At 43.8% G+C, this 20,057-nt stretch overlaps 1 protein-coding gene and 1 pseudogene across 10 annotated transcripts in view; both read left to right on the plus strand.

Annotated features, from left to right (window-relative positions):
• The first annotated feature begins 2,541 nt into the window (after positions 1-2,541).
• Positions 2,542-3,111, plus strand: LOC132519284 (mitochondrial import inner membrane translocase subunit Tim17-B-like; annotated as a pseudogene).
• Positions 3,112-8,182: 5,071 nt separating this feature from the next.
• The window catches only part of NAAA (N-acylethanolamine acid amidase), a 30,310-nt gene continuing 18,435 nt past the window's right edge, over positions 8,183-20,057 (plus strand). For 4 of the 10 annotated variants that reach the window (XR_009540290.1, XR_009540289.1, XR_009540291.1 and 1 more), the window contains exons 1-5: positions 8,183-8,447; positions 9,097-9,261; positions 11,979-12,105; positions 15,407-15,497; positions 19,981-20,057. Coding sequence is in view for 6 of the 10 variants with exons in the window: in XM_060148001.1 (XP_060003984.1) it covers positions 8,275-8,447; positions 9,097-9,261; positions 11,979-12,105; positions 15,407-15,497; positions 19,981-20,057 (633 nt within the window). In the remaining 4 variants the exon portion in view is untranslated. The remainder of the gene's footprint in view (positions 8,448-9,096; positions 9,262-11,978; positions 12,106-15,406; positions 15,498-19,980) is intronic. The other 6 variants (XM_060148001.1, XM_060148002.1, XM_060148003.1 and 3 more) reach the window with 2 other exon arrangements.

The raw sequence follows: 20,057 nt of genomic DNA on the forward strand, positions 1-20,057 counted from the left end.
GAGAGGTCCGCGTACCGCAAAAAAAAAAAAAAAAAAAAAAGATATCAAGGTTTTTTTGTTCTTGTTTTTTTGCTTAATATACTTGAAACAACAATTGCCATTGCTACAAATACTTGTTTTACCCCTTATCCATTTAGGGGGAACTAGTTTGAAATATAAAAATGTCTATTGAATGCTCACCGCGTGCAAAGCGCTCTGCTAGAAGCTGTGTGTGTTGCAAACACAATGTTCCTGCCATATAGAAACTTTTAATCCAGTGAAGGAAATAGACTTACAAAATGACTGTATAAAAAAGGCACAGCACAGGGCTAGGGGCATCAGTGAAATGCCTGTTTGCTAACTCACTGGTACTTAACAATGAACAGGGCAGCAGTAGGAGATGAATTCCTGAATCATAAAGGGTTTAAAAGTTGGTGTAATTTTTTGAAGCTTATGATTAATATAAATTTTCGGGCTTCCCTGGTGGCGCAGTGGTTGAGTCCGCCTGCCGATGCAGGGGACACGGGTTCGTGCCCCGGTCCGGGAGGATCCCACATGCCGGGGAGCGGCTGGGCCTGTGAGCCATGGCCGCTGAGCCTGCGCATCCGGAGCCTGTGCTCCGCAATGGGAGAGGCCACAACAGTGAGAGAGGCCCGTGTACCGCAAAAACAAAAAAAAACTGAGAGCATAGCTAATTCTGTACTATTTAAATACCATATATTTGTATATAGCACATACCTGAGGTGGTAACTTTACTTCCTTCTGCAGATTCTGTTTTTGTTGTTTTGTTAATCCAGAAATGGTTGAATAAACTATGATTTATCCATATGATGGAATATTATGCAACCATTAAAATATTTACAATAGGAAATGCTTATTATAAAAGAACAAAATATAAAAATACTTACAGTGTAATCCAATTACACTTGTAAGAAAATGGGGAATAATAAAAGCCCAAGAAGAAAGCCACCAAATAGTAAAGTGATTTTCTTTGGTATTGAGATCACATGTGAGGGTTTTTTTTCTTTCTAGTTTGTTTTCTCAGTCTTTTACAGTACCTGTGTTTTGATTTGTGTTATTGTGTAAGAAACAAAATAACTTATTTGAGGCTGAGGGATAATGTATCTTAAGACTCATGAATTTTTTTTTTTAAACCACAAGAGGAATGCACCTTAAAAGCAAGGCAAGGATTGATTTGAAAATACTCCAGAGGGGTTATAGTCTCACCTTCTTCCACTGGTTTATTGATGGTGCTAGTCATCCTTAGTTTGACACCCTCTGACTCTAGTCAGCAATACCCAGTGCTAAGAGAGTGCTGAGTTAGTACAATTCTTAGGGAAAATAATTAGTGCTGTGTACCAAGAGCCTTTAAAAATAGTCATAATATTTGACTCAAACCCACTTTGAGAGTCTAATCAAAGAGAATGGTCCAAAATATGGCAGCTCAAAAGATGTGTTTGGGTCTGTTTCTGCTGCAAGTTAACAGAGTATATCTAAAAATAGTCTGGGGCTTCCCTGGCGGTCCAGTGGTAAAGAATCCACCTTCCAATGCAGAGGTTCGATCCCTGGTCGGCGAACTAGGTTCCCACGTGCCGCAGGGCAGCTAAGGCCTTGCGCCACAACTCCTGAGCTCGCGCACCTCGACTAGAGAGCCCTCGTGCCGCAAACTACAGAGTTCACATGCCCTGGAACCTGCATGCCACAACTAGAGAGAGAAAAACCTGCAGGCCACAACTAGAAAGAAGCCCGTGTGCCACAACAAAGAGACCACTCGCTGCAATGAAAGATCCCGCATGACTCAAAGAAGATCCCAGGTGGCTGCAACTAAGCCCTGATGCAGCCAATAAATAAAAATAGTCTAACCACATTGGAGTCTTACATAAGTCTGGAGGTAAACAGTTGCTGGCCTGGGTTCAGCTGCTCAGTGATGCCTTCGAGATCTTGGGCTCCTTTTCTGCTTTGTCATTCTTAGTGTGTTGGAGCCACACACTAAGATTTGAATGCTGACTGACAGCTGTATGACCACAGGCAAGTTACTCAGCATTTCTGTGCCCAGGTCTCCTTGTCTGTACAATGGAGCTGATAATACCTTACCTTCATAGACATTTCTTCTAAGTTTAAGGCAACAAGAAGGGGCATTGTCACATGTATCCCTTTTACTAGGAAAGCAAAGAGCTTTTCCAGGATCCCTGCAGCAGCCTTCCCTTAAGTCTCATTAGCCAGAATTGGGTTATATGGCTACGCTACCAACAGTGGAAGCCGTGAAAGCAGGAAACAGGATTGTTCACCCCCTCAGCTTAAATGGACTGTAACAACCCCAACGGAACTGGGCTTCTGTTCACAATGAAGAGAGGGAGGTATTCAGTAGATTTGGGGTAGGCAACCAGCAATGTCTACCACAAGCTAAGTGTGGGGATATATCCATTGCAACATAATTTATAGCGGCAAAAATGGGTGCAAGAAAATATATCAAAATATGGGACTAGTTAAGCAACTTCGGATGGAATATCCAGCCATTAAGCACTTTGATAGAGTTATTTTAAAAATAAGATATAGGGTGCCATGGAGGAGTACGCTTGGGAGCCTTGCCCATGGTGAGTTGTGGATGACTGCGGTGGAGCCTTCACTATGGGTGTAATCGGCGGTGGAGTCTTCCAGGCCATTAAGGGCTTCCGCAATGCCCCTGTCGGAATTCGGCACTGAATGAGAGGCGGTGTCAACGCTGTGAGGATCCGAGCCCCTCAGATTGGAGGTAGCTTCGCGGTGCGGGGGAGCCTGTTCTCCACCATCGACTGCGGTCTGGTGCGGCTGCGGGGCAAGGAAGATCCCTGGAACTCCATCACCAGTGGAGCATTGACCGGGGCTGTGCTGGCTGCCTGCAGTGGCCCATTGGCCATGGTGGGCTCGGCAATAATGGGAGGCATTCTGTTGGCCCTCATCGAGGATGTTGGCATCCTCCTCACTTGCAGCAGTTCCGCACTGCACCCCCATTCCTGGAGGACCCCAGCCAGCTGCCCCCTAAGGAGGGTACCCCGGCCCCAGGCTACCCCAGCTATCAGCAATACCACTGAGGAAGTGACCTCCTGTCACCACCACCGTGGGAGCTCCTCCTCGGCTCCTTCCCTGATGATCTACCTCAAAGGGAGGGCTGGCTCCCAGTTGGTCCTGGGACCCTCCAGAGAGGGCCTCTACTCTGTTACCTTATCCCAGGTTTGGGGTGGAGCACCCTAGCTGCCCTGATGGATGGGTCCCTTCTCTCTCAGGCACCCCAGCCCCCATTCATATGTAACAAGCTCTCACCCCAGACCCTTTGCATGGCACCCTGATGAGTATTTAAAGCCAGTTTAAAAAATAAATAAATACATAAAATAAAGCCAGTTTTGAAATGCCAAAAAAATAATAATAATAAGGTGTGAACACTACAGCAATGTGAAAAATACTATGCCATTATTTTCAAAAGCAAAGTATCAGTGTAACGTGATTTTAAGACAAACATTTTTCACATTTTTAATTCATGAAATTGGGATGTGTCTTAAAATTTTTTGCAGCCAAATGACAGTCTTGACATAATTGTACATTCATGCGCATTCATGAACTTGGTCTGAAAATCTTAAGTTGACATTTGCTTAGGTCAAGCAAGGACCAGCATCAAAACTTGCAGAAGGAGAGTCAGTAGCTGGTAAGAAAATTCCAGAAGAAAAACAGTGGAACATTTTTCTAAAATTTTCAGTTCTTTATTGATGTATAATACATACATGAAGAAAAGTGCAAGTATCGTTAAGTGTACTTAAGCTCAATGAATTTTCACAAGTTGAATAATACATCCCTGGTTATCAGCAACCAGATAAAGAAACAATATTACCAACACCTCAGAAGTCCTCTTTTTTTTTTTTTTTTTTGCAATACGCGGGCCTCTCACTGTTGTGGCCTCTCCCGTTGAGGAGCACAGGCTCCGGACGCGCAGGCTCAGCGGCCATGGCTCACGGGCCCAGCCGCTCCGCGGCATGTGGGATCTTCCCGGACCGGGGCATGAACCCGTGTCCCCTGCATCGGCAGGCGGACTCTCAACCACTGCACCACCAGGGAAGCCCAGAAGTCCCCTTTTGAGTGGAGAACTCAAGAAATGCTGCAACACCAAGGTTCTTAATGACACAAGTGTGCTATGGAAAAACACGGGCATCTAGGATGCCAGCCAAGTCAGACTCACAAAAGTCTGATTTTGAATGCAAAGAAGCTTGTGCAATATGTTAACCAATTTGTTTCGCTTCCTCAAACATGTACAAGAGCAGGTATTTTATTTTTAAATGTCTGTGACAAAAGACTTAGAATTCTTTCAATACATACACATTTTAAAATTCTAATAAGAAAGCATTGTGTTGTAGTTTAAATGTCAGCAAGTTTCTCTTTAAGATACATAAAATAATGGTGCTTCTTACAACTTACAATTTTGTAAGTATAATATGCAATATGAAAATAGTGTGGTGTGAATATAGCTGACTGGGTTTTCTTTTCTCTATGTATTAAGCATGTATTAGGGTTCTCCAGAGAAACAGAACCAATAGGAGATATATATATCTCATATATCCTATGTATATGAGGAGATTTTATCATAGGAATTGGTTCAGGAGATTATAGAGGCCGAGAAATCCTGCAATCAGCTGTCTGCAAGGTGGAGAACTGGGGAAGCCAGTGGTGTAATTCAGTCCAAATCTGAAGGCCTGAGGATCAGGAGTGCCAATGGCCCTTTTTTTTTTAAATATAAAACACCTCTAGTCCCATTCTTACAGCAAGATCCAATTTTGGTATACCTAGTATTCCTATTACTTAGATAGTAAGATCAGATCCAGGAGTGCTTTAAGAGGAAATTTGGCTAAGGGGTAAAGGAAAATTAAGACGATGTGGGAACCTAATTGTGGAAAGTGTTACGGGAGAGGAAGTATAATAGGATGACATGAAAACTAAGAACGAATTATGATACTTCACAACTTACTTTAAGGATACTTGAATCTTCCTCTTTTACCATTTTAATTGTGATATTTTTAAACATATAGAAAATAATGAAACATATCCATTTCCTAGATTTATTCAATATTAATTTTTACCTTTTTTGGTTTGTTTTAAAGAAATAGAATGTTAAGAGTATAACTGAAGCCCCACTCAGCCATTTTCTCCCTTTCTCAGGGATATCTACTATTTTGCAGTTGATGCCTATTATTCCTTTAGTTTTTTTTTTTTTACTATATTTGTGCATGTATATGTATGTGTGTGTGTGTGTAATAAAAGTATCATTGAGTATCTTAAAATTTTACATATATAGTATCATTGTATATATCCTTTTGCTGACTATAACTCAACATTAGATTCTGGATAAATGAAGATTCTATCTTTTAACTGTTGTAATAGTTTTCCATTATTTATCCATAAATCCACAATTTATCATTACCCTACCGAAGAGCAGTTAGGTTTTTTCACTTTTTTTGCCATTTAAAAATCCTGCTATAAATATCCATGTGCAAGTTTTTGTGTGGGCCTGAGTTTTCAACTCCTTTGGGTAAATACCAAAGAGAATGATTGCTAAATCATATGGTAAACGTATGTTAAGTTTTGTAAGAAATCACCAAACTATCTTCCTTTTAGCTTCCCAGTTCCAAAGCCACACCCACGGTTCTAGGTATTTGGTATCACTCCACTTGCATTACCCAGATCTGTACTAGTTATCTATTGCTGCATACCAAAACACCACAAAATTTAGCGGCTTAAAGCAATGAACATCATTGCACAGTTTCTGTGAGTCAGGAATTTCAGGTGGCTTAGCTGGGGCTAGAGAATCCACTCCCCAAACGGCTTATTCATACGACGGTTAGTAAGAAGCCTCAGTTCCTCTCCAGCTCTTGGTAGAAGGTCTCAGTTCCTCAAGTTAGGGACCTTTTCATAAGACTTCTTTAGTGTCCTCAGAACATGACAGCTGGCTTCTTTCAGGGTGAACAATCCAGGAGAGAATGCAAGGAGTCCAAAATGTCTTTTGTGACCTAATCTTGGAAGTCAGACACCGTTACTTCTTTGGCTATATTCTACATGTTAGAAGCAAGTCACTAAATGTAACCCACAGTCAAGGGGAGGGGAATTAGGCTCCACCACTGGCAGGGAAGCATATTGAAGAATATGTAGATCTATTTTAAAACTACCATACTACTTTTTTTTTTTAATTTTATTTATTTGGCTGTGCCAGGCCTTAGTTGTGGCATGCACGATCTAGTTCCCTGATCAGGGATTGAACCCGGGCCCTCTGCATTGGGAGCGCGAAGACTCAACCACTGGACCACCAGGGAAGTCCTCACACTACTTTTAAACTGAACAAAATGAGATGCCAGCTATAAAAACATTATATCCCATGTTTCTGATATATCATCTACCTTCTTGCACGCTCCACAGAAGTATTTTTTAAACTGTAGATTCAGTTCCATAAATAAACCATGAAATCAGTGTACAGTATCTCTGAAATCTGCACAGCATAGAAGCAGCAGAAGGGAGAGGGCTCATAGTTTTGTAATTCCAGATCTCCCTTTAATCTTTGTTTTAAGCTGTCCTATAACATATGTATAACTTTTTAGTAACAGAGGAATAGATTATACGAAATTATATTTGTAAGGTCGGATCTTAACAAACGGCACCGCGAAACAGGAAAGCTTCAAGTGAGCTTTATTAGGGAGCGTTCCCGGGCGAGGTTCACTGGTCCGAGAGAAAGGGGCCAGAGAAGTCGCACCTGGGCGAGGGTTGGGCAAGATTTTATAGGGGAAGAAGGGAAACGGGTGTGGTGAATCTGGGAGGGCGCAGAGTATTCCTTATTTGGTGGTCTTGCAACTGCTGTTACTCAGGCTTTGCAAATGAGCAAATTAATACCTGGGTCTTAAATTTTACAGAAAGACCAGGAAGAAATGGGAACAGAGGCTTGAAACTTTAGCCCAGTGACATGTAAGCCACAAAAATGGGAAAAGTCAGTGGAATCTAAAATATAACACAAATGAACCTATCTACGAAACAGAACTAGAGAAGAGATTTGTGGTTGCCAGGAGGAGGAGGGTGCAGGAAGGATGGATTGGGAGTTTGGGATTAGCAGATGCAAACTATTATATACAGGATGGATAAACAACAAGGTCCTACCATATAGCACAGGGAACTATATTCAATATCCTGTGATAAACCATAATGGAAAGGAATATAAAAAAGCATATGTATACGTGTATAACTGAATCACTTTGCTGTACAGCATAAATTAACACATTATAAATCAACTATACTTCAATTTAAAAAATGGGAAAAAACCAGAGGTAGTGATGGTGTATTCTAGTTGGGGGAGGGGGCTGAAAAAAGCGAACTTTCCAAGTTTCCCCTACACACTTACTCTACCTACGGACGACCCTGCTAACCATTAAAGAATGTTCCACCCTTATTAAGTCTGGTGATTTTCCTGAGCCTAACACCTTTTGTCTCCCAAACTGGGAACGCGAAAAGGTGAGGCTGCTTCAGGTTAATGATTGTGAAGGTGGAATTTGGATTCTGACAGTCTGGCTTTGAGGCTAGCTCACCGGCGATGTGACCTCGGGCAAATTACATAACACTCATCAGGAAAACAGGGATGAGTCAGGAGAACGTATCTCCTGGCTTGTTTTGATGGTCAAATGAGACAGAGTGGGCAAAACACTTTGCACATAAATGTTAGCTACCTTTTTAGCTTTTTTAAAGTAACTGAAAAGAAGTGGGACTGCTGAACTGAAAAAGCTCTCCTTCTCCTTATAAAATCCAGATAAACCTTTGAAGAACTTAAATTAAGAGCAAATGAGGCGGGGGTGGGAAGGCCCTTCATACCGCAACAGGACTCTGCTGGCTCTCTCTTGGCCGCTGAAAACCATTTTCGTAAACGCCCTCCAGGCCGCAGATTACGCTCTCTCCGACCACGTGGGTGGGATGGGGCGGAGACTGGGAGGCCAGAAGCTAGCGGCCGCATTTAGCGCCCTCGGGGAACCTGGAGCAGGGCGGCACCCTTGGCCGGGGGCGGGGGCGCGGCACGGAGACACTGGGGCGAGAAGCGCAGATACTAGATCTTGGGGAGGCGGCTCCCCTCACCATTCCGGGCCCCGCGTGACTAGCCGGGCCAAGCGGCGCGCGGGCTCCGCCTCCAGCCCTCCCGGCTCCGCCCAGGCTCCGCCTCCTCGTCCTCCAGCGCTTCCCCAGGGCGCGGGCAGCGGTCCAATTGAGGCCGACCGAGTTACGAGAGCCGCCGGTCCGAGTGCGCGCATGGCGCTGGCTCTGCTGCTGCTGGCCGGGGCCGGGGTGTCGGCCGCCGCCTCGTCCTCCGCCCCGCCGCTCTTCAATGTGAGCCTGGACGCGGCCCCCGAGCTGCGCTGGCTGCCAGTGCTGCAGCACTTCGACCGCGACTTCTTGCGCGCCTCTATGGCGCGTATCATCGGGTGAGTGCAGGACAGGGGGAGCGGGCGGGGGTCGGAGAGCGGCAAAGCCCGGACGCTTGCTGCCCAACGTGCGTCAAACTGAGATTTGTGATCCTCCCCTCCCTCTCGGACAGCCTTGCCCTCCACCCCATGCCGCTCACCCCGGGCGTTTGGCGTGTGCAGGGGTGGCGGGGACCAGAGCTGGCATTTGCTAGTGCCCCAGGCAGCGCCGGGGCTGGGGATGATCCCGCACAGCTGGTTTGACTTTCAAGTTCGGTGTGTCCAGTGGCACGCCAGTCCACCAGCCATTCTGGATCAGGGTGGCGCGCGGGTTGTCGCCCGGGCTGTCGCCCCGGCTGGCTGCTCAGCTACCGAGTAGGGGACGCAGCCCCGCACCCCTAGCAGGCCTCATGGGCCCCCAGGCCCACCCCTTTGGGGACCACTCTCCGTCGCCCTACTTCCCTCTCTCGGAGTGTTCTTTTCTCTTCGGGACGCTGCGTTTTGGTTGATGCCGGCTGGACCTGGACTGTGAGCTCTCTGGGTAAGCGAGGCACCTAGAACTCACCCCTAAGGATGAGAGAGCTTTAGGTACCCTCTCCCCCAGTACACACACACGCACCCCTCCGAACCTCTGAGCAGATCAGACACTCTCGTGGTTCTTCATTTCTAGGGATACTGTCCCCAAGTGGGTCCTCGCATTGATCCGAAAGGCGGTCTGGGAGCTGGAGCTCTTCCTGCCCCAGCCCTTCACCGACGAGATCCGCGGCCAGTGCGACGCTCTGAACTTCACCCTGGCCGACTGCATCCTCCTTAACCTGGCCTACGAGTCCACAGCGTGAGTGCCCCGCGCTAGCGCGGATTAATTTGAGACTTGACCCGGATTCTTGCCACATCTGAGTGGGAGGAGACATGTTTTCAGTGTAATAAAAGGAGGGTGGTGACCGGGCTGCCCAGAAACCTCCAGTGCTTCCTCTTTGCTTCTCTGGGTAAAACTGAGCAGCAGATTATAAGCTTCGAGAAGGAAAGCAGCTTCTCTGACCTCAACACTGAACTGTTCCTCTACCTGAAGTCCCCTTTTCTCCCTTCACCAATCCAGGTAGCATCCCACTTTTGAAACTCTGCTCGACATGTACTTTCCCAGGAAGGTCTTGGAATAATCCCACTCACGTTAATCCAATGACTGCCCAGCCTTATAATAGCAGGGGGCTGTCCCAGCATTCATTTGTCACACTGCATTTAACTTTCCATGTTCATCATGGCTAGCGATCATGATTCCTCTTTCTCGGCCTGTTGCCTCCAGTGCTGGGGTCACAGGCTACACTGTTATGGCTAGTAGGGGCAAGCCAGTGTATGGTACCCGGAGTGGACATGATCAGCTGTGGCACACACAGGGGAAAGCAATACGGAGTGTGTGGTTGATCCCAGGCAAAGTGCAGGGAGAGCCTCTGTTGGCTCAGTAACAGGTCCTGGAATTAAGAGAGCTTTGACTTGATTACTGTCTTCAGGACTTACTGTTTTGCCACCAGACCAGACTCATTAGTAACATCTTGTAGATACTTAATAGCTTCTCCCTGCCGAAAGATGTTTAAAAAATTTTTTTTCCTGTGGATAATGAAACTTTACTGCCTGCTGCCATCTTCCCAGAACATCTAGGTAGAGTAGGTTAAGAAGCACTGTGACTGCCTTCCTCTTCAGGGAAATGTTTTAAGACACAGATGTATTAAAGGGCCCTTCAATTGACCTAAGTTAATTTTGCCATTCCTCGTCTCCTACCCCATCTTTTTCCTATTCTGACATGTGGTTTTCTCAGTGAAAAAATCAATTTATTTTCATTTTCCTCTTCCTTTGTTGGAGTCACTGTATTCAAATCAACTAGAGCAAAAATTCTAGTAAAAAAACATTCTAACTTTTGGATTTGATATTAAGGTATATACTGAATCGCCTGGCAAGAAAAAGCACCATCAGACTCCACTGGCATTAACAAAGGAAATGTTTTGTCCTCATTTCTGGTATAAGGCTTTTTGAATCAGGTTAAGTAAGACTAGCGACGCTTTATTGAGCCTACTGGGTATGAGGCACTGGAGATTGTATTGCCTTTTGTGATGTGGAAACCAAGCCTCAGAGGGGACAATTTGCTGAAAGTCAGATGCATGGTGAGTGGTCAGAGTTGCTGCTAAAAGCACATGTGCCCAGCACAGTGCAGTGCATCTCCCAAAGCAGAGCCTGGCTCCCTAGTTGTTCCCTGTGCTGTGGGCCACCTCACACCAAAACATTTGGGCATGACATGAAAGAATTGTTGTCTCTCCAATTTTGAAAAATCACCTTTGAGAGTCTACAGACTTTGCTTTAGCTACTTCCAGTGTTTGATCAGTTTGCTTCTTGACGTGAACTCTTTGAAAATCAGAGACCTTGGAAGAAATTAAAACGTGACCAAGCTTCCTTTTTTAAACAAACAGAAAAGGAGGTAACATTTGTTTTCTCTTAATTATAAAGACAATATGTAATCATAGAAAATTAGTAAATACAGAAAAGTATAAAGAAAATTAACCACAATCCTGTTACTCAGAAATGACTATCCATCCTTCAGGATATTTCATGTGTGTGTGTGTGTGTGTGTGTGTATGTGTATGTATACATATACATATCTTTCCCCTGTCCCAGAATTGGACATGATATATTCAAGTACTTTTTACATAACATTACATATTCACAGAGAATATGGACCTTTAGACCTCTTAACAAACCTCTTCGTCTTTTCCTCAAAATATATCTGTCTGTCTGGGAGTTCTTAAAAGATCCTTTTCTCTTATTAGCTCTCTGCAGGGAGCTTTAAGGGGGACAGGAAAAGTGGCAAGCTCCTAAATAGTTCACCCTTTTTCCAAGGAGACAAAGTGAAACAATTTGTGGAGCAAAATAGTTAGCTGCCATGGTGTTTGCTCTGAGAAATCCGGAGAAGAGAGAGTTGAGCTTGAGCCAACCTTGAATGGTGTATTAAATAGACTACATACTGCCAAGCAGAGGACTAAGCAAAGTTCAGTGAACTCGCTGAGCCCAGAATGAGTCCGTTTCAGATTTAGATTTAGGATGAAATTTGCATTCAGTATGTTTTCAACGTCCTGTGTGCTGAGGGCAGAGATCTAGTAATACTGAACGAACGCTGTTGTGTCCAGTTGTCTTTTTCATCTTGAATTATGATCCACAGGGATTATATAGCATATGTGTCTGTTATAAGGAAGAAAACTGTTTTACTTTGAGGACTTATTTTTATTTTTTATTTATTTTTTTGCGGTACGCGGGCCTCTCACTGTTGTGACCTCTCCCGTTGCGGAGCACAGGCTCCGGACGCGCAGGCTCAGCGGCCATGGCTCACGGGCCCAGCCGCTCCGCGGCATGTGGGGTCTTCCCGGACTGGGGCACGAACCCGTGTCCCCTGCATTGGCATGCGGACTCTCAACCACTACGCCACCAGGGAAGCCCGAGGACTTATTTTTAAAATGAAAAACTCATTTCCTTTTTCTTGTTCACTTATGTTGAATTTTTCCGTTTTCCCAGATTCTGCACCAGTATTGTGGCTCAGGACTCCAAAGGCAACATTTATCATGGCCGGAACCTGGATTACTCTTTTGGAAATTTCTTACGCAAGTTGACAGTGGATGTGCAGTTCATAAAGAATGGGCAGGTATAATCTGTACAGTGTAAGATTCAGAAATCAGAGAGACTTGCTAACCCAAGTTAGCCGTCACTTGGATGGTCTGCAGCTTAACTGTATTTTCAATTTAAGATACAAAAAACGTCACCCTCCTGGGAAAACAAAACCACAAGGGAGATTTACATCAATTATGCTTGTAGAAACAAGGGTCATTTATTATTATTGAGAATCTACTTACAGAGGTCAATCACTTTTCCCTAGGGAAATTTCTATGGGTGTATGATTGGTCTCCATTTATGATGCTAAATCAGCTCTTTCCTTTGCTTTCCCATGTTCAGGCTGCTTCTAGAATAGAGGGGCTGGGTAGTGTAAATGTCTAGGAACACCTAATTTGGGGATCTGACAGTCCTGGCTTTGAACTTTGCTTCTGTCACTTCCTTTGTGAACTTGGGAAATTACTTAAACCCATTTTGCAGATTACAGCCCAGAGAGGTTAATAACTACTTTATGGAGATAGTTATAAAGGTTAAATGAAGTAATCGATGCAAAGCATATGGTAGATGCTTGATAAATAGTGGCCAAATAATAAATAGTCCTTCACTCTAAAAGTATAATTGACCCACACTGCTCTTATTTTTTTTTACTCTTATTTTTGATCTTTAAGAAATTACACATATACATCATTTTATTTTCATCATAGTTCCTTTAAACGTACAGCCTAGTATGTACTGTTGTCACATTTCTGTGTAAATATCTAGAGAGATAGCAGTAATCAATGTTCATTGTGTACACAAAGCATGTCATTACATGAAACAGAACAGAGAATGCAAAAGTCAGATCTTGGCTTTGGGGGGACACTGTTTAAGGACTTTATTTAGTTTGTTCTTTGCATTTAGGGGTTGAGTCACAAATACTAGAAACTCATTTACGAAATACTCAGATGGTCGTCTGCGTTTACAAACAAAAACTTTCTCATAAAACATTCAAACGGTACAGAAATATTTAAGGTGAAAGTTTCTACTTTCTCAATTTCATTCCTTTGTCACACTGCGTCCAATTTTACTTCACCACTGTTACCAATTTAATTTGTAGTTGAAGATTTACTTCACCACTGTTACCAATTTAATTTGTGGTTGAAGATTTACTTCAAAAATGGTTTTAAGTGGTAGCAATGACAGAATATCCGTGAAAATAAGTTCTGAAAGGACATCTGCTAAAATGTTCGTAATTATTACTGAATAATAATAGGGGACAACAATTATTTTTACTACTTTATGCTTTTCTCCATTATTTTACAATGATCAAAAATTCTTAAAAATCGACAAAAGGTTAAATGCAATAAAAATAATTTCACCTGTTCCCGCTAGACTCGCCCTAACTAACAGGTGTTGCTTCATTTGTTTCTGTTGCTCCTGGAGCTCTCAGGGAAATGGTCTATTGGTGCGGCTTATCTCAGTGCCTAGGCTATTATTACCGAATTTAACAGTTTACACTTGGGTATTGTCTTTCTGCTGAGGGCTCCTGGCTAATAAATTGCTTTGCTCAATTAAGAACAGGTTATTCATCCAATAATGAAGCCCTTATTCTTATCTAGCGTTCATCGTTTTAAAAGTATTTTCAGATACAGGACCTCCTTTGATCTTCACGATAGCCCTGCGAGGCAGGCTTAAGTCAACATTTCTATCCTCATTTTTCAGATGAAAGGGCTGAGACTTACAGAGACTAACTTGCTCCACTGTCACAGGAGGAGATGAGGCAGAGAGGTGGGACAAAACCCAGGCCTTCAGCCTTCAAGTAGCTGTCTCCCCAAAACTCAGATTGTAAATCACAGTCTCCCGCCCCACCTAGGGCTTTGTTTATGTTAACTGACCTGGCACAGACGGTTGGAAAGCATAGACATTTAGAAATACAGTTTTTCAGAGCTACAAGATACAATATCTTACAAATAATATAATTATTTGTAGTTACGTGTTATAAAATATCGTGGAAGCTACCAGGGATTTTGATTTTTGTAACTTTAATTTGCTGGTTCTTCGAGAGTAACACTGATGTGAGGGTTGGTGTGCCATGTGACTGAAGTGACTGTGTGATTACTTTTTCCCCTATAGTTATGTTTTATAAGGGCTTTAGTAGTGAGGTAGACTTATTTCTGTTTTACTGCCATGAATGGAAATGGGGAGAATTCATGGAAGACCCTCATTGAGTCTCGGGGAAGAGGTCATTTATGAAATTAAGACCATTGCATTTTCCCCTTGTAATTTAGCCACTTTATTTTACAACCAGACGAGGTAGAAATAAACAATTAAATGAAAAGTTACTGACTTAAAATTCAGCTTTCTAGGAAAAAAGTAAGCTAGGCCCGTTCATTTCTCAAAATACGAAAGTATTAGTTCATCTTTACTGAACCATGTGAGCTGGGTGTCTGGTATCTGAAATAACTGATAGAGTTTGTTTTTCTCCTCAGGGATATAGTGGTGTCTTGTAATCATTAGAGTTCATTTCCTTCATTTAAAGTGGGAGCAAAGCCAAAAAAAGAAAGAAAGAAAGAAAAAAAAAAAGTGGGTGTGAGCCCTACAACTCATGGAATAACCATGAGGATTAAATGAAAGATGTATGTAAAAGAATTTTTTAATATTTAAAATTTAAATTTGATTATTACCGAACAAACAGTCTCACTTGTTTCCCCTTACTTCACAGAGCTTGTGAGATGCATGATATTAATCTCTTATAATCGAGTCAACGTGAGTTTCTAAATGGAAGCCCATTTGCTACTTCTAGGATGGGCTTCTTTTTTCTGTGAGCTTATTGATCCCTTCTCAAAATAATGTTTCGTAAATACATCAAATAAAGTTACGAGATTGCGAAGAAACCAGTTACGTTGAAATACAGCCATTTCAATATTATACTTTTTCTTAACACATTAACTGGTAACACTTAGCAGTGGGTCTAGAAACTACCATAAATTGAGAGTAGTGGTAAGTATGAATGATATTTCAAGATATGTATGTATACCATATCAACATAGGGATGATGCCATCATGTATGTGAAGATACGTGAGTCACAGGCACTTACAGAGGGAGTAAAATTTCAGTTAGAGGCTAGTGAAAATAAAGATGTACCTTTTTTTTTTTCATCTGAGGTCACAGATCCACTTGACTTCTATCCATGGACCCCCAAAGTTAAATCTTCTAGAAGGCTATTTCAGAGTTTTTATTCTATTATGTTGGAATTTGTAAGAAAAAACAATCCATGAAATTGTGGGACAAAACAGGTGATTTCAATGTACATTGGGTTGGCGTGTTGAGATGATGCCTTATCTCTTGATTCCAGATTGCTTTCACGGGAACCACCTTTATTGGCTATGTAGGATTGTGGACCGGTCAGAGCCCACACAAGTTTACTGTTTCTGGCGACGAACGAGGTAATCAAAACAAACTCCTGAGCACTTTCAGCCCTATCCCTGTTCAGTTTTATCCAAGTACTTCATTCACTCCCCCAACAGAACATATGGAACACCTCCCACGCTACATGCTTCCATTCTAGCGGGGGAAGGTGGGCAGTGTGCAAGTAAGCAATGAAGATTATTTCGGCTAGTGATAAATGCTACCAAGAAAGTAAAACAGGAAGATGTGATAGAGAATGAAGGAGGGCGTGCAGCAGGTACTGCAGGTGTGAGGTCAGGGAAGGCCTGACCCACATGATCCAGGTGTGCAGAAGCTGGGGGAGGACCATCCCTGGTGCATTCCAGAAACAAAAGACTGTGTAACGTGGTTACAGGATGGAGTAAGTGGGGAGTGACAGTAGAGACAGAGAGGAAGGCTGAGGCCGGGGTGCAGGGTCATGAGGGGGAGTTTGGGTTTTAACCCAAATGGAAGCCCTAGGAAGAGTTTAGGCCAGGGAGTGAACAGATCTGTTTTACCTTTATATATATATATTTTTTTTTGCCGTACGCGGGCCTCTCACTGTTGCGGCCCCTCCCGTTGCGGAGCACAGGCTCCAGGCACGCAGGCCCAGCGGCCATGGCTCACGGGCCCAGCCGCTCCGCGGCATGTGGGATCCTCCTGGACCGGGGCACGAACCCGCGTCCCCTGCATCAGCAGGCGGACTCTCAACCACTGCACCACCAGGGAAGCCCTACCTTTATATTCTTAACTATCATTGGCTGCTTTGTAGAGACTAGATCATGTTGGGTTAAGATGGAAGCAGAAGACTGGAAGCTATTGCAGTAATCAGAGGATATATGGTGGCATTACACAAGTAAAACACTTTAAGGTTTTCTGTGCACTTCTAAATTTTCTCATTAGACCCTCACAACAGTCCTATTAGATAGGCTGGGTTGATATTATTAACTGCATCATTATGCAAAGGAGGAAACTAAGGCTGCAAGATAAAAGGACAGCTGGTTGATGGGAGAGATGGTTCTCAAATTGATCTCCTGGGTCCTTGCCTGGTTGCTCTATTAAATAACCCCACTGCCATCCCCTAAATCTCAGGGGACACCACTCAGTTTCCCAATATGTGGGAAACCCTGAGATAAGCCAGCTCTGGTCTCTGTCTTCAGGAATTGCAACTGAATAAAGGAGAAAGACAGGTACATGGAGTCTCTTAAAGTGTAGTGTCGGTCATCTGATGAACCCCTGATCAACTTGTTGTTTCCTTTGATGTATTCTTATCTTTTTACATAGGCTGGACCAGGAAGATGCTGGTTAAGGATATATCATTGTCCAAGGGACTCAGTTCTTTATCCTCATGTATTTCTTCATCATTTTCTCAAATGTCAGCTATGAGTGAGACTAATTCTCAACCATGGTACCCAAACCACAGCATGACAGTTCCTGAAGTTTTACAGAGAATGACTGTAAACATGCGTAAACAAAATTATTTAACTGATAGCTATGGTATGAGCAGTTTAAAAGTAACTGAGTTATTCTTTTACATACACATTTAATTAAATACTGTCAAATTTCTTAAGAAAATTTTTTTTAACCTTAAGCTAATGAAAGCTAGTTATATCTTTAGTCTGCAAAGACTGAGTTAAAATGCCTGAACAATAAAATAACATCTCTTCTTTAATAGCAATAATTAAGATCCTCAATTAAGTTTCTGGATATTATGGAGAGGGCCAACAGTGCCTTTAGTATATGAATAAGGGTAAGAAAAGGAGGAGGACTAACAAATGGCATAGAGTTTGGGAGACCTAACCACCTGCGGATAAGATCTCAGACCCCAGAACCAGGCTGCCTGGGTTTTTACCTTGGTGCTATCACTTGCTAGCTGGTGATCACGACCAAGGTGCTTAACCTCTGTGCTTCAGTTTCTTCATCCGAAAAACAGAGACGATAATAACCACTGTAGGATGAAATGAGTCCGTGTATGTAAGGTATCTAGAGCAATGCCTGGCACAGAGCAAGGGCCATAGACGTATCTGTCATTGTTGTCACATCTCTGGGCTGGTCCTCTTCTGAGCCCCAGATTGAAGTGTCCAGCTACCTGCTCAGCATCTCCACGCTGATGTCTCCTAGGTATCCCAAACTTAACATGTTCAAGCACATCTCTTGCTCTTTTCTTTTCCCCTTTCGCTGCCCTTAGTAACCTCCTCCACCCAAAGTTACACCTCTCCTAATTTTCCATGTCTTAGGGAATTGCACTTCTCCTCAACCAGTTGCTACCAGGAGAATTCTTTGACCCCTCGGTCCCTAAGTTTTGTCAGCTCTACCACCAAAACGAGACTCTCCCTGTCCGTTCTCTCCACCTTCCCTGCTAGGCTCTCACACCTGTGTTGCTGCCTCGCTGTCCATCTGATCTCCCCACTACTGTTCTCACCCTCCTGTACTTTCTCCACCCTGCAGCTGCATGATCAGGTTGTTCCCTTGCTTAAAACCTACCATGACTTGCCATTTCTTTTTTCTTTTCTTTTTTTTTTTTTTTTGGGTTCGCGGGCCTCTCACTGTTGTGGCCTCTCCCGTTGCGGAGCACAGGCTCCGGACGCGCAGGCTCAGCGGCCATGGCTCACGGGCCCAGCCGCTCCGCGGCATGTGGGATCCTCCCGGATAGGGGCACGAACCCGTGTCCCCTGCATCGGCAGGCGGACTCTCAACCACTGTGCCATCAGGGAAGCCCTCTTCTTTTTTTTTTAAAAAAATATTTATTTATTTATTTATTGGCTGTGTAGTTGAGGCACACGGGATCTTTTGTTGCAGTGCGTGGGCTCTTGGTTGTGGTACGTGGGCTCCTCTCTAGTTGTGATGCACGGGCTCCAGAGCCCACGGGCTCAGTAGTTGCAGCGCACGGGCTTAGTTTCCCCACGGCATGTGGGATCTTAGTTCCCCCACGGCGTGTGGGATCTTAGTTCCCCCACGGCGTGTGGGATCTTAGTTCCCCGACCAGGGATCAAACTGGTGTCTCCCGCATTGCAAGGCGGATTCTCAACCACTGGACCACCAGGAAGGTCCCTGACTTTTTATTTCACGTGACAAATCCAGAGCCCTGACTCTGACCTCAAAACTCTACGTGATCACCTCCAGCACCTCATTTAATGCTTCTCCTTCTCCCTCACTCCACCTGGACCTCACTGGCGTTCTTTCATTTCTTGACAGCTGCCAAGCTTGTCCCTGCCTTAGGCTTGACACCTATGCCTTCTGTCTGGAATGCTCTGCCCGCCTTAGCTAGATGTCCACAACTCAGAGGGGCTATCCTTACTCTCCTCTCAGAGGAGTCCTCTCTTGTCACTCATGATTACATTCTTGTTTTACTTTATTATGGTTATCAAAACCTTGTTATTTAATGGTACACTAGTTTCTTCTGGTTACTGTTAAATTCCAAGGGTCTGGACCAAGTCTGGATATGGTGGCTAGTAGATGCTTATTTCTTGAATGAAATGCTTATTCCTTGAATGAAAATTTTTCTTTGGAAATAAATCCCCTACAGATAATTTTAAAGATGTTAAAAAGCATTAAAAAAATAGGGGCTTCCCTGGTGGCGCAGTGGTTGAGAGTCCGCCTGCCGATGCAGGGGACACGGGTTCGTGCCCCGGTCCGGGAAGATCCCACATGCCGCGGAGCGGCTGGGCCCGTGAGCCATGGCCGCTGGGCATGCGCGTCCGGAGCCTGTGCTCCTCAACGGGAGAGGCCACAACAGTGAGAGGCCCGTGTACCGCAAAAAATAAATAAATAAATGAGCCCAAATCTTACTTAAAGTTCTGAAATATATATGTGCTCTACAGTCTTCCAAATACTGAGTTTTTTTATAAATTTTTTTAAAATTTTTATTTATTTTTGGCTGATTTGGGTCTTTGTTGCTGCGCCTGGGCTTTCTCTAGTTGTGGCGAGCGGGGGCTACTCTTCGTTGCAGTGCACAGGCTCTAGGCGCACAGGCTTCAGCAGTTGTGGCTCACGGGCTCTAGCGCAGGCTCAGTAGTTGTGGCACACAGGCTTAGTTGCTCCACTGCAGGTGGGATCTTCCCAGACCAGGACTCAAACCTGTGTCCCCTGCATTGGCAGGCGGATTCTTAACCACTGTGCCACCAGGGAAGCCCTTCCAAATACTGTTGAGTCACTTTTCTTATTAGCTACATAATTTCATTTTGCATGAAGTAATATAATAGAATGATTTCCTTTAACATAATTATCATTGTTTCCAGGTAAAAGACTATATACATACACATACACACATATGAGATACATATATACACACATACACTCACACATATACATATACATGTTTATATGTTGCCATACAATTTGGGCTTCATCTTTGAAAATTGGTTGCTAATAAAATCACTCTTCATCCACCACCATTTCTCCCACATCAACTTGTACTATGGGAAAGAAACAAGATTTAGGAATTTTAAAACGTGGCTCTGGGGCAGCAACTCGAGCATATACTTATTGTTCCATCCTTGGCAGATAAAGGCTCGTGGTGGGAGAATATGATTGCCGCCCTTTTTCAGAGACACTCACCGGTCAGCTGGCTTATCCGCACT

This window comes from Lagenorhynchus albirostris, chromosome 4, assembly GCF_949774975.1.
Source record: "Lagenorhynchus albirostris chromosome 4, mLagAlb1.1, whole genome shotgun sequence".
Classification (NCBI taxonomy): Eukaryota; Metazoa; Chordata; class Mammalia; order Artiodactyla; family Delphinidae; genus Lagenorhynchus; species Lagenorhynchus albirostris.